The following is a 12,354-nucleotide window of genomic DNA, read 5'->3' as shown; positions in this document are numbered from 1 at the left end:
CCACGGGAACAGCAGGGACCCACAGCCCTCCTGGCCAGAATGCTGAGGAAAGGCACTGGTCTTGGCACCCACCTCCCCACAGCAGTCGACATGCTGGGGTTTGTCTTGTGGTTCGCCTGTGTGGAACTTTCCCCCTTCAGGAAGAGAGAGTGATCCCATGGCGTCTGGTCCTAGTCTTTGGGCAGCATCTTCAGAAACATCAGGCTCCACGGGATGTTACTCTCCGCACCCCTCCTTGAGATGCCGGGGTCTACAACCTCATTTTGCAGTCGTGCCATTGCTTTGCGGAGTTGTGAGTAATGCAGTTAAGAACACATTGTTTTGGTTCTGAAGAAAGACAACTCCCCAGTCATCACTCACACCGAGAGGGGACAACAGCGACTGTTCACAGAACTGAACCCACTGTCTCTTCTCCACCACATCATCCTGCCCAGAAGAGTAGTGCTAGTCTGTTGCTGCATAACCAGTCAGCCTAAAACCGAGCAGCTCGAAACAGCAAACCTCTGGCAGTGTCTGTGGCTGAGAGTGGGGGCAGTCCCGCTGCGTGGTCTCGCTCAGGGCTCCTGCGGGGTGGCCGTCCAGCTCTTGGCTGCGACTGTTGCTTCATCTCAGTCGGGGGCTGGGAGTTCCACCTCCAAGCTCACTCACTTGAGTTTGGCAGGAGGCACCAGCTCCTTTCCAGATGCTGCTGGAGCGTCTCCCAGAGCCAGCAGTCCGAGAGAGGGCACTGGGGGTGGAAACGTGGTCTTATCAGCCCCGCTCAGAGGTGCCGCCTCCGGCTGGCCCACGGTCGGACCTGTGTGATGAGAACACAGCCGCATGGGGCAGGAAACTGGGAGTGGACCGTGGTGGGCCATCAAGAGGCCGCGACCAGCAAAGCAGGCCCGGTGAGGTGCATCGTCTTCACTGCCAGTACACATTTACCAGCCGCCTGATGCGTTTCTAACGTTAGAACAAGAAGTCATATAGCTGGAAAGTCGTCTATCTAAGCAAGACATTAAAAACTACACTGTTTAATTTCCATATTTTGCTGCACAAGGAACTGGCCTTCCAGAGATGGGCAGAAGCTTGCCCAGATACAAAGACACAACGACCGGTGATAGGGCTGTGATCAGAATGCGTGTTTCCGATTCATGTCTAGTTCATCCCACATAGTTTCCAAGAAAAAAGCACAACCTTTGCTTTTAAGGAGAAACTGAAAACTTTCTTGGGAAGATAAATGCTGTCTCAATGAATGAATGAAGAATCATAGTCTTAGTATTTTCCATAAACTATAGAGGAGGTTTCTGTTCCACAGCGAAGGTAATAAAGAGCACTAGCAATCTTAGCATGTGAGCAAAACGTTTGCAACAACCAGTAAAGGCAGCCTGTTCAGAAGCAGTAGAGATTTCCAAGCGTCTGTCCCATGTCTGCCTCACCCTAGATGGAGCTCTGCTTCCCGCTGTGTCCAGGAGGTGACAGGTGGCAGGTGTTCAATAGAATGTTTGTGGGAGAAGAGAGTTTATTCTAATTAATTACTCAAATTAACTAAATGACAGATCCCCTTGGGGAACAATAATTCAAACAGGGTGGATTTCTCATCAGACAGCATGGAGACTGGAATATATGGAAGAACATATTCAAAATATGAAACCAAAAGAGCCAGCAAGTCAGAGTTGTATGTCCAGCAAAAGCATCCTTCAGAAATTAGGGAACCACAGACACTCTCAGGAGGAGAAGCCCTCTTAGCACTCGTTGCAACGTGCTTGCTTTGAAAGGCATGCCAGGGCCCTTCAGGCAGAAACAGGTGATGCGGGAGGGAAAATCACGCTTCCAGAAGGAAGAACAAGAGAAGCAGCAGATCCCTGAGCGAACGCAGTGGGCTATCTCCCCTCTTCACCCCTACTGCTTGTCCTGGCTCTGATGTCCATTCTGTCTAACATTAGTAGGGCCGTCTCAGGATTTTCAGCGCGTATGGCTGTAATACACACAGCGACCACACATCAGGAGTTAAGTTAGAGGGACCCATGTGGTGATGGCGCTTCATGCCACCTACAAACGTGACAGCTTCACTTCTTCCTCACCAACTTCGGTGTCTCTTATTTCTTTTTCTTGTCTGACCGCTGTGGCTAGGACTTCCAGACTATGTTGAATGACAGTGGGGAAACTGGACATCCCTTTCTTGCTCCTGACCTTAGGGGAAAAGCTCTCAGTTTTTCCCCATTGAGGATGATGTTCGCTGTGGGTTTTTCGTATCTGTCCCATTGATTTTCACAGTGGATGCAAAAGGGATTCAGTGGAGGAAAGATCGTCCTTCAACAAACAGTGTTGAACAACTGGACGTCCACGTGTAAGAAGACACACATTGATATACACATCTGCGCTGATCCAGGAGAATTCACTCAAAACGGGTCATAAATCTAAATGCAAAATGTAAAACTATAAGAGTTTTAGAAGAAAAAAAAGGAGAAAACGTTTTTTACTTTGGGATAGAAATTGAATTCTTAGACATGACACTAAAATCACACACCACCAAAGAGAAAAGGGATAAATTGGACTTCATGAGAATCAAACCTTCTGCTTTGCAAAATACGTCATTTAGAGCATGAAAAGACAAGGTACGGGCTAAAGGGAAGTATCTGTGAGCCCTGCCTCTGACAAAGGACTTGTATCCAGAAGATATGAAGAACTTCCAAACACGCAGTAATCAAAGGCATCCTGGGATCATGACCTGAGCCAAAGACAGACCTTGACCCCTGAGCCACCCAGGCACCCAGCTGACCTAGCCTATACTTTGGATTCTCATCCTGGATCCTGATTCTCAGTTGTCAGTTTAGGTTCTGGGTTCAGATTCTGAAGTCCAAGTTCTGTGTTTAGAATCTGGAATCCAAAACCAGATTCCAAATTCTGGAATGGATGTCTCCCCAGCCATTTTGATTGTCTGAGGCTAGTTCTTCAGCACAGAGCTCAACAAACGGTGATTCATGGCAAAATCAAGCCCACCACTGTCTTTATGAGTCCCCAAGAAGAACACTTTTTATATTTTAAATGGTTAAGTAAGCATCTTTATAATATCTTCAATGTGCCTCTTGACCTATAGAGCTTAAGACAGTTACATCTAGCCCTTAAGGCAGCATTGGCTGACCACGGGCAGGGAGTCCCCGAGTTCTGAGGGGTTTGGAGTGCCTGCAGCCCTTCTGTTAACACCTTAGGTCAGTTTGGCAGGATAGAAAGTCCCTGGCCTATATGCTCTTTCCTTGATTATCTTAAATATGCCATTCCACTATCTTCTGGCAAAAAAAAAAAAAAAAAAAAAGAGGATAGTCTGATTTTCTTTCCTTTAAAAGTGACTTGGTCTTCTTGTCTTATGACCAAATCATGTCTCTTTTTCTGTAAAGTTCACCAGTTTTGTTAAATGCCTCAGTGCCGGTCACTCTGGGTTGTGTTTCCAGTGCTTGGTGTCCTCTTTCACTGTGTACCTTCACGTGAAGTTTCTTCTCCAGGTGAGTCTTTTGGAAGTGCACTGTGTGCCTTGGCTTGCTGGTCGAGCTGCAGCGGCTCCCCCAGGGACAGGCGTGCGCGTGGTCGGGAGAGCATGAGGTCCTGCTTGCCGGGCTGTTCTACCACTTCCTCTTCCCGCGTTTTCGGTCATGTCTCCGAAGGCAACATCTGCTGTGACTTCTTCTATTTGCTCTTCTTCTGTGTCAGCTTCTCCAAAGTTGAAGAGTGTTTTAAATTCTCTCTTGAGTTTGGTCATCTAGCTTCCCAAATATTCGTCTTCTGCACGCCTTCCCTTCTCAGTTGTTCTGATTCTAAATTGTGTTGTTCTTTCATAGCTTCTACTGTTTTGTTTCTTTTTGGTTCCTTTTGAAATATCAGACTGTGGTTTCTAGCATGGTCTTCTGATGTGCTAACTGAACTTAATGACACACACCCTTCGGTGTAGGTTAGAAATTATATCATGAACCAGTTCCAAGTTTACTTCAAGACTTAGAAAATGAACCAGGTGAATCCAATCAATATTAACAAAGATAATAGATCAACCTATGAAACAACTAAACTGAGAGCTACTAAAAATTGAAAGCTATCTGCTTACATATTTCAATTATTTGTCTGTTCTGCTTCTTTGGGGTTTGACCCGAATCTTTATTTACTCTTCCGAAACCTACAGTTATTTCTATGCAAGGGTATTAAACTTACCAGTTGACTATTTAAATCACTGATGTGACATTTATTTAAGAAAACCAAATTAAATACATTTTTGTGTAAAACCCACCATTGGTTTGGTGTGTGGGTTATGTGTGGGTCCACACAAAAGTGCACTGGAAGATTAGGTGGGGAAGGGGATTTGATGGAGGTCGGCAGAAGAATCATTCCAGGTAAGAAGTCAGTGGTCAGAATGATAAGGGCGAATTCTCATCTGGCACTTTGGTCTCAGGAGGTGCTGATGCTGGTCAGCGGGGGCCAGGTTGGTGAGGGAGAGACTGCCTGCACCAGCCCCCTCCGGCTGGCCCAAGTGCCACCCACCTGACCCTGGAGCAACTGCATTAAGACCTCACCTGGCTCTTCCCTATGCTTGGACCCTGTCCTGCAGAGACTCAGTGTGCAGAGCTAACCCTGGTGTGGACAGGTCTTTGCACAAACACCACCTTCTGGATCGGGTCTATTCTGGGTGTATTGAAAACCGCAACGTGCCCAGCACCCATGCTCCCATTCTGTTCCCCTCTCTTGTTTCCACAGCACGGTTCACCTTGTGGCATACTGTAGCATTCCTGATACTCACATTCTTGCCTCTGCTCACTGGAAACAAAGGTGCACTGTATGCCCAGCACCTAGAACAGGACCTGGAGTAAGGTGGGTCTCAATAACACCTGTTGAATGGGTGAACGAACGCTTCTTCCACAGAAGGAAGTCTTGGCCTTGCTCACCTGTCCTCCATGGGCACCAGCAGCCACGGAATAGAGAGAGGTGTCGGGAAGCAAGGTGAGTCAGGGCTGGCTGGAGCAGGCTGGAACTGCCAGGAAGGGTTCCAGGGCAGACCTTTCCTGGGGCTCCTGTCCCCTCATTTCACCTTTGGGCACTTTCCTCTGCAGGGCACGTCATGCTACACAGCCCTCCTTGGAGTTCCAAGAAGAGGGATGGGCTAGCAGATCAAAAGCCAATTTCCAAGCACCCGAGAGATGGGTGAGAATTCAGGTGTGCATCTGTGGGACAGGGCCAGGCCCCACCCATGGGCCAGGTGTAGCGGCCTCACGGGGACTTCAGAGTTCCAGGGAGGAAAGGGGCTACAGAGCAGCAAATAGGTGACTCAACCTCATTGTTCTGTGTATCTGAAAAATCAATTGGGTCCAAAGTAAAAATATTTATTTAATGAGTAAAAATGTGTGCCTAATTGGTTTTTAAAAGCATATTGCTTCCTGTTCCTTGAGACTGAAAAGGGACCTTTGAAAAAATATTTATGGAGACTGAGTTCTGAAACTGGTTATTGGAGGTTAAATGAGTACAGAAAACAGTGTGTAAGCCACCGAAGACTCAGCCTTCTCCCCGGGGTCTGAGGAAGGTGGACGCCCTTGGAGTGAGGTGGCTCCAACAGGACCCTCGCTGCCCTCCAGGAGTCTCTCTGACCGTGGCCTCCCCCATCACGTGGGGTCCAGAGTGTGTGTGTCTCTGTGTGTCTTCTTTTCTATCTTTTGTGTGATTGCATTTAGGGCCCCCCGGGATAATCCAGGAGAAACTCCTCTCAAGAGCCTTCACCTCACCGTTTGCCATAGAAGGCATTGAGGTTCTGGGGACGTCACATGGACGGGGGAGTATTTCCAGTTCCATAAAAGTTTTCCCCAAATAGCCCTTTCAGGTGCACACTATGAAGGGTTAGCTGTTTGGAGGCAAGACCTTGCGCTTCTGTTGTATTTTCTGTACAGTACCGACCGTGGTGAGTGGAGGCTTGGTCCTGGACTGTTAATCTTTACTATTCACAATCACGCATGAAGAAGGGCAGGAGGCCTGGCTGTTGGAATTCTCACTCACTCTGCAGTTGGGGAACCAGTCAATCAAGTTTCAAGTTTCTGTTTGTACTTTGCCCTCATCTGCTCCATCGTCTACACAAACAGCGTGGACGTGGCCAGGCTGGACCTGTGTTCGACCCACCAGCAGAGGGAGGGACGCCCACCCCACCCGGCCCTTCCTCTCTGACTGAGCCTTGGGGCACGGGAGGTCCTCTCACTCCCCACTCCTCTGTTGGCAATGCCCACCTCCACGCCCCCTCGGACCCTCCCCTGGGACCCTGTCCCTCCCCCCTGGCAGGAAGGGAGCGTCTCCACCCCGTGATGCAGTCTCACTTCTCAGGAACACACCAGGCGGCACAGCCTGGGCCACAGCCTCGCGACAGTAGGTGGGCACGCACCTGGCGGCAGCCAGTCACGGTGCACCAGTCTTCTCCCTTAGCCAGGAGGCTAGAACTCGGTCAGCACCTCTGCGTTGCCATTTTCCCCTCATTGACCCAAAATAACTGTTGCCGACCCAGCCATCACGACCGTGTTCGAGGCAAGGAGAAGGGGCACGACTGTGCCACCGACATTTACTCTTTGTTCCAGAAAATCAAAACTTGACCCCAAAGGCCACTGCAGTCTCATGCTTTCTTCTCGGCAGCCAAGTGTCCCACCGTAGCTGTAAGAGATGAAGACAGCTTCTCTGTCGTCGGTTATGCAAACAGGCAAAATGAAGAGGCAGGGAACCACGGATTCCCTCCAAACCCTGCTGATGATTTTAGAGCTGGGGAAATCTGGGGTTCAGAGAGCAGCGTGCCCTGGCCACACAAGCTCGTGGGCCCGCCACGGCACCTGCTGGTTCACAGGCTGGCTGGCCTGCTGCTCAGCAAGGGAGACAGTCCCTGCCACCAGCTGCACTGCCCAGCGGAAACACGTGTCTCTCACACCCAGTGCTCCTGCTCTCCGTGCGGCCCACGTTACGGTGGACGCGATCCACGAGCCACAGAAGGTGGCAGCACCTGACCTTTCTCCTTGTGTCTGCCGAGCTCTGCTCTGTGATGGCTCTGAACCCAACAGGGAACCGCGTCCTGCAGCAGGCAGGGTGGTGCAGGGATCTACAGGGACCAGCTCAGGCTGAGGGTGGCCGCTGTCTGGGGCCATTAGGGCTGACTGACCTCGACTCCTGGGCCAAGGACCAGGATGGGGGGCTGCTGTGTGACCAACACTCTGCTGGTCCAAAGGGGCCCTGAGCCCTGTGCTCACTAGAGGCTCAGAGGTGGGGAGCAGGCTGTAGGTCCCCAGGCCTGATGGAGGTGGGGTTACACGTGAGATCTGTCCCTCACTCTGCCCTGCATCTCTTCCTGGTGGTTAAGCAGGTGGGTACATAGTGGGAGGGGAGGCAGGGGGTGGGCACAGGGGCAGCTCCCACTTGGAAGATGCTAGGTGCATGGTGGATATGGGGTGCAGTGTCCCGGGAGTAGACCTGGCTGTCCCAGATGGTGGGCAGGGCCCCTGGCCTCCGGGGGAGGGTCATGGCTCAGAGGCCTGAGGGGCTTGCGGGCCTTCCCTGGGGGGTGATTGCTGCAGTGCACACAGACCCAGTTGTCCTCTGTCCCCACTTCCAGAAGGAATTGGGAGCCCCCTTCTTCCTGAGAAATCTTAGTTTTTAGGTGTTGGCAACTGTAGGAAACGGCGGCCCCTTTTCCTCTTTCCACGGCTGCAGCCCTGGCCGGTGCAGGGTTGGCTCAGGGACACGGGGCGCCCACCCAGTGGACGGAGATGCTTGGCCTGGGGGATGCTCCCTGGGCTCCGTGGGTGGGGTGTGGAAGCAGGGCTCCCCAGCTGGACACGGACAGGAATGAAGCATGGCTGGGCTCGTGGGAGCTGAGCTGGGGCCGAGCATCAGGACAGAGGTCTGGTTGCTGACCAGCAATGCTGAGCTCGCCCCACCTCGGGGATACTGGTTGTGTTTCCTTCAGGCCTTGCATCTGATCTGACACCTGAACTAGATGAAATGTTCACCGACACTCGCGGGTGAAACAAAGCCCTGCCCCCACGCTCCCGGGGGTGGGCCCACTCACCCCTTCCAGCTTCCTTTCCCTTTCATACAGACACTGGCATCCTGGCCCCGGGGTCCGGAGACACTCACTGTACTGATAACCCATGAGGGTCAGTCTCCAGGCTGAGTGCCATCGAGGACTCCTGCCACAGGGACCAGGACCCCACTCCCCCAAGAGAGGTCCCCTAGAGCTGCAGTCCCCCCAGCAGAGGCCTGGCACCACCCATTCTGAAATCTCGCCTTCCCAGAAATGAGGGGCAGGACCATGTGCACTGAGCACTGACAAAAGACACGCGGAGTCCACACAGCTGGACTTGCTCCCGGCCTGGGGTCGAGGCCACCACAGCCTGTCCCAGTAGCCTGCCTGGAGCACCCCCACCTCCTCGTCCACGTTGCTGACTACACTTCACCAGACAGAGAAGAGGCAGCACCACCCCATTCTCCGTGTGTAGATTTGCCAGGTACGAGGTTAGGATGCTCACGGGAGCCCCCCAAACCACACTTCATAACCACAACTATTTACCTTAAAACAGTGCTCGTTTCACACGGAGGGGAGAGTAGTTGGCTAAAAGGTGTACTGACAGTTTGCAGGTGGCAATGCCGCTCCTGCTGTTGGAAGTTCCCCAGGGCCTGGGCTGTGTTCATTGGTGAGGGTGCACCAGCCATGGCCCTCGGTCAGGTGCTTCTCCAGCAGGAAGAGTGGCTGGGAGGTGGGGAGGACCCTGCCCTGCTGGGCCGGGTGCGCCTCCCTCCCTCCCTCCCAAAGTGGCCGTGAAGAAACCTGGAGCAGCAGCGGTCTGCAGGCCTGTTCCACAAAGTCTTTGCATGAGGTGCGTTTGCGGGCATGCGCTTCGCCCGGGGCGAGGGGGTGGGGGTTCTGCCGCCCAGCTGGGGAAAGCTATGCATGGGAGGGTGTGTGACTGCGAGTGTGCGTTTGCACATGAGCGAGCGTGTGTGGGGCTGTCGTGGACTCGGGAGAGACTGGCAGGTGGCTCCTCTTCGTCCTACAGGAGCCCCTGCGTGGGGTGGGTCTGGTGCAGAAGCATGCGTGCCGAGCCTGTGCTCTAGTCCGATTTCGATCTCCAAACAGGCCACTCTGTTTCCTCGCCTGTGAAATAACGTGGTGCTAGCTCCCATCACAGGATGGAGAGGGGACACCCCAGAGCAGCTGACAGCACGCCCCAGGAGCACACAGTGAGCACCCCTCAGCCACGCCAGCTCCCAGGGCTGGGATGAGCTCCCCTCTCTTGGGAAAAATGGGGAACAGCCCTATGTTCCTTTTTTTTTTTTTTTTTTTTTTTTTTTTTTTAAGATTTGATTTATTTATTTGACAGAGAGAGAGGCAACAAGAGAGGGAACACAAGCAGGGGGAGTGGGAGAGGGAGAAGCAGGTTCCCGCTGAGCAGGGAGCCCGATGCAATGGATGCAATGTGGGGCTCAGTCCCAGAATGCTGGGATCATGACCTGAGCAGAAGGCAGACGCTTAACGACTGAGCCGCCAGGCGCCCCCTATGTTCCTCTTAAGCACATTGCAGGTCTTGTCCAGCACCCACCCCTTTCCTGGCAAGGGCCGTCATGGTGCAGGAAAAGTCCATGTCTCAGGCCACCAGCACCCCACAGGACCCCTCAAGCTGCCCAGCCAACTGGACATGGACCCAGCCTCAGGTTACTGTCTCCTTCTCTGGCCTTGTCTCTAGGGATGAATGACCTTGTGGTTGCGGCCTACAGTTTGGGGATTGAGACTGAGAGGCCCAGAAGCCTCCCTGGAATGTTCTAGAAAGCTGTGGAGGGCTGCATGCAGTGGCGAGCTCGGTGCACAGGGGGATCCTCCACCGCTGTGTCCAGTGCATGGCCACCTTCTCCATGAAGCTTCTCCATGAAGCCCCTGCACCAACCACAAGCACGTCTTCAGGGTTTAGGTTCCCTGGGTGGTTGGGACCACATGAGGAGCTAGATAAAGGCACCCCCAGGGTTGAAAGGCAGCACCTTGGGGTTGTCTGGATGGGCAGGTGCTGAGCTGGGACAGGGGTGTGTTCCCTCACATACCTGTCGAAGACCCAGTCCAGTGCAGTCAGATGTGACAGGACCCAGGAGAAGGTGCCACGGAGCACCTTGGGGTGGGGGTGAGGGTGGGGGCTACCTGAGCCAGGGGCTGAGGCTCGGCCCTGACTCCTGCTCCCCCCCTTCACTGCATTCTTCCTGCTCAGCGGTTGCATGGTGCCAGCTCCGGGCGCCAACGCTCCTGGCTTGCCGCAAAGCACTTCAGAAGGAACTTCAAGCTAATATCCCACTAGATTTATTACCATAAACAAATGGGGACAGGTGGAAGGTCCAGAACAGAAGATGGGTACAGTAAACCTGGGTTTAATTCATGACCTAATGTGACCATTAAAAATGACATTTAAAAAATGATGTTGAAGAATATTTAGTGACATAAAGAGTTCGTACAGAGTAAAAAATGTATACGTATCTACAGATGAGAATGGTCAGCACAATCTCATTATCATTAAACATATACAAGCTCGGAAAACACACTTGAGGCATGTTAAAATGTTAACATTGGTCATCTCAGTGTGCTGGCATACTTAGTCTTTGTCCTCCGGTAGTTTGCATCTTTTCTGCAATGAATATGCAATACTTTAGGAAGCAGAAAACATGATTTTTGTAGCTTTATTGGCACTTTCATTGCAACAGAAACACCGACTGTGCGGTGCCGTCCCACGGGACGAGACGGCTGTGCGGTGCCGTCCAATGGGACCGGGCTGTGCAGTTCTGTCCCACAGGATAGGACTGTGCGGTGCCGTCCCATGGGACAGGACTGTGTGGTGCTGTCCAACGGGACCGGGCTGTGTGGTGCTGTCCCACGGGACAAGTGCAGGGGTTCTCTGTCCACCCGCAGTGACCGCCGGAGCAGGAGGGAGTAGTGGGTGCTTGGAGCGTGGGCTGTGCACTGACAAGCTACTTCCCTTGGGTGGGGGCCAGAAGCCTTTTGTTTGTCTTTGCTTCAGAAGCCAGGCTATTTGTTCAGTTTCTAAGTCTCTTTCTTGCACATATGTCCACTCAGCAGACCTGGTGTGCTGACCACAGGCGGGGCCTGGGATGTGCCCAAATCCATAGAAAGGGAAACACAGGCAGTACCTGGAAGGCAATCTTTGTCAGTTACAGGACAGTCTCACCCGGAGGGGCCAGGTCCGGAGCTCTGCACTGCTTAGCGGAGATGGGGTACCCTGCACCCCATCGCGGTGTGTGCACCCCCATATCCTCCCCTATACCTTCTGCCTCCAACCCCCTGTGTATGCCTCCTGTCCCGACGCAACCCTCCCTACTTGCTTCCCCGAAACCCCCAAACCCCTGCGTCTACACCTATGCTACCACCCAACAGGGGGTTTGCCAACAGGCTGGTCACATCTGGGCTGAGGGGTAGCAGGGGTGTCCCCAGACACCAGGAGATGGGGGAGGCAGGGGTGACCCCATGGTTCTGGCTGGTTGGGGCACATCTGGACCTGGAACGGGGTCTTTCTTGAACCCTGCAGATCTCAAGCGCTCCTCACAATAAAGGTTCTAGAAGGACGGACATGCCACGAACCTCTCGGTCAGCGGACGAGGCACAAGCTCGGACCCCAGACGTCACTGCCCACCTCCAAGTGACCCCACGTGAGGGGTACCCGGGTGGGGCAGGGACCCCATGGGCTGGCGGGCTTTGCAGGGGAAGGCACCCGCTCACTGACGGCAGGGGACCGCTCTAGCCAGGCAAGTCAGCGCGGAGGCAGGCGCCGGCTTTGACTCGCCCCGCCCACCGGCCCGGGCCCCGCCCACCTGCCCCGGGGCCCGCCCCTCGCTGCTCTGCCGCGTCCCCACTGCGCAGGCGCAGGCTCAGGTCCATGTCGTTTGAAAGTATGGCGGCTGCGGGCCCCCGGCTGGTGCTGTGTGAGGAGAAGATCCGGGAGAAGAGCGGCCTGGCGCCTCACCACGATCTGGGTGCGCGGCAATGGCGGCGGGCCGGCTGAGGGTGCGAGCTTCCCGTCGCGACGTCGCAGACCGGGTCGGGCCAGAGGCGCGCCATCCTGATCGCGCTCTTCCCGAACCGTCGAAGGCGGGGTGGGGGGAAAGGAGGCGGGGCACCGGGGACGCGAGTGGGACGGGGGGCGGGAGGCCGGGGCCCAAGTGTTGGGGGTCGCGGGGTCAGGGTACCCGAGTGGGGAGGGGGAGGGGGCCCGAGCGTGGCCGGGGACGCAGTGGACTGGGACCCTAGTGGTGGGGGGACGCGGGGGGTGGAGCCGGAGTGGGCCGGGGTGGGGGGGCCCTAGAGGTGGGGGGGGCCAGGGCGGG

At 54.1% G+C, this 12,354-nt stretch overlaps 1 protein-coding gene across 3 annotated transcripts in view; it reads left to right on the top strand.

Moving 5' to 3' along the window:
* Positions 1 to 11,887: 11,887 nt before the first annotated feature.
* Positions 11,888 to 12,354, top strand: part of CEP72 (centrosomal protein 72) — a 29,386-nt gene continuing 28,919 nt past the window's right edge. For all 3 annotated transcript variants that reach the window (XM_040630589.1, XM_040630588.1, XM_040630590.1), the window contains exon 1: positions 11,888 to 12,003. In XM_040630589.1, coding sequence (XP_040486523.1) covers positions 11,907 to 12,003 — 97 coding nt within the window. In that variant the 5' untranslated portion in view covers positions 11,888 to 11,906. The remainder of the gene's footprint in view (positions 12,004 to 12,354) is intronic.

Source organism: Ursus maritimus, unplaced genomic scaffold, assembly GCF_017311325.1.
Source record: "Ursus maritimus isolate PB19 unplaced genomic scaffold, ASM1731132v1 scaffold_15, whole genome shotgun sequence".
Lineage (NCBI taxonomy): Eukaryota > Metazoa > Chordata > Mammalia > Carnivora > Ursidae > Ursus > Ursus maritimus.
This window is presented reverse-complemented; position numbering and strand designations above follow the sequence as displayed.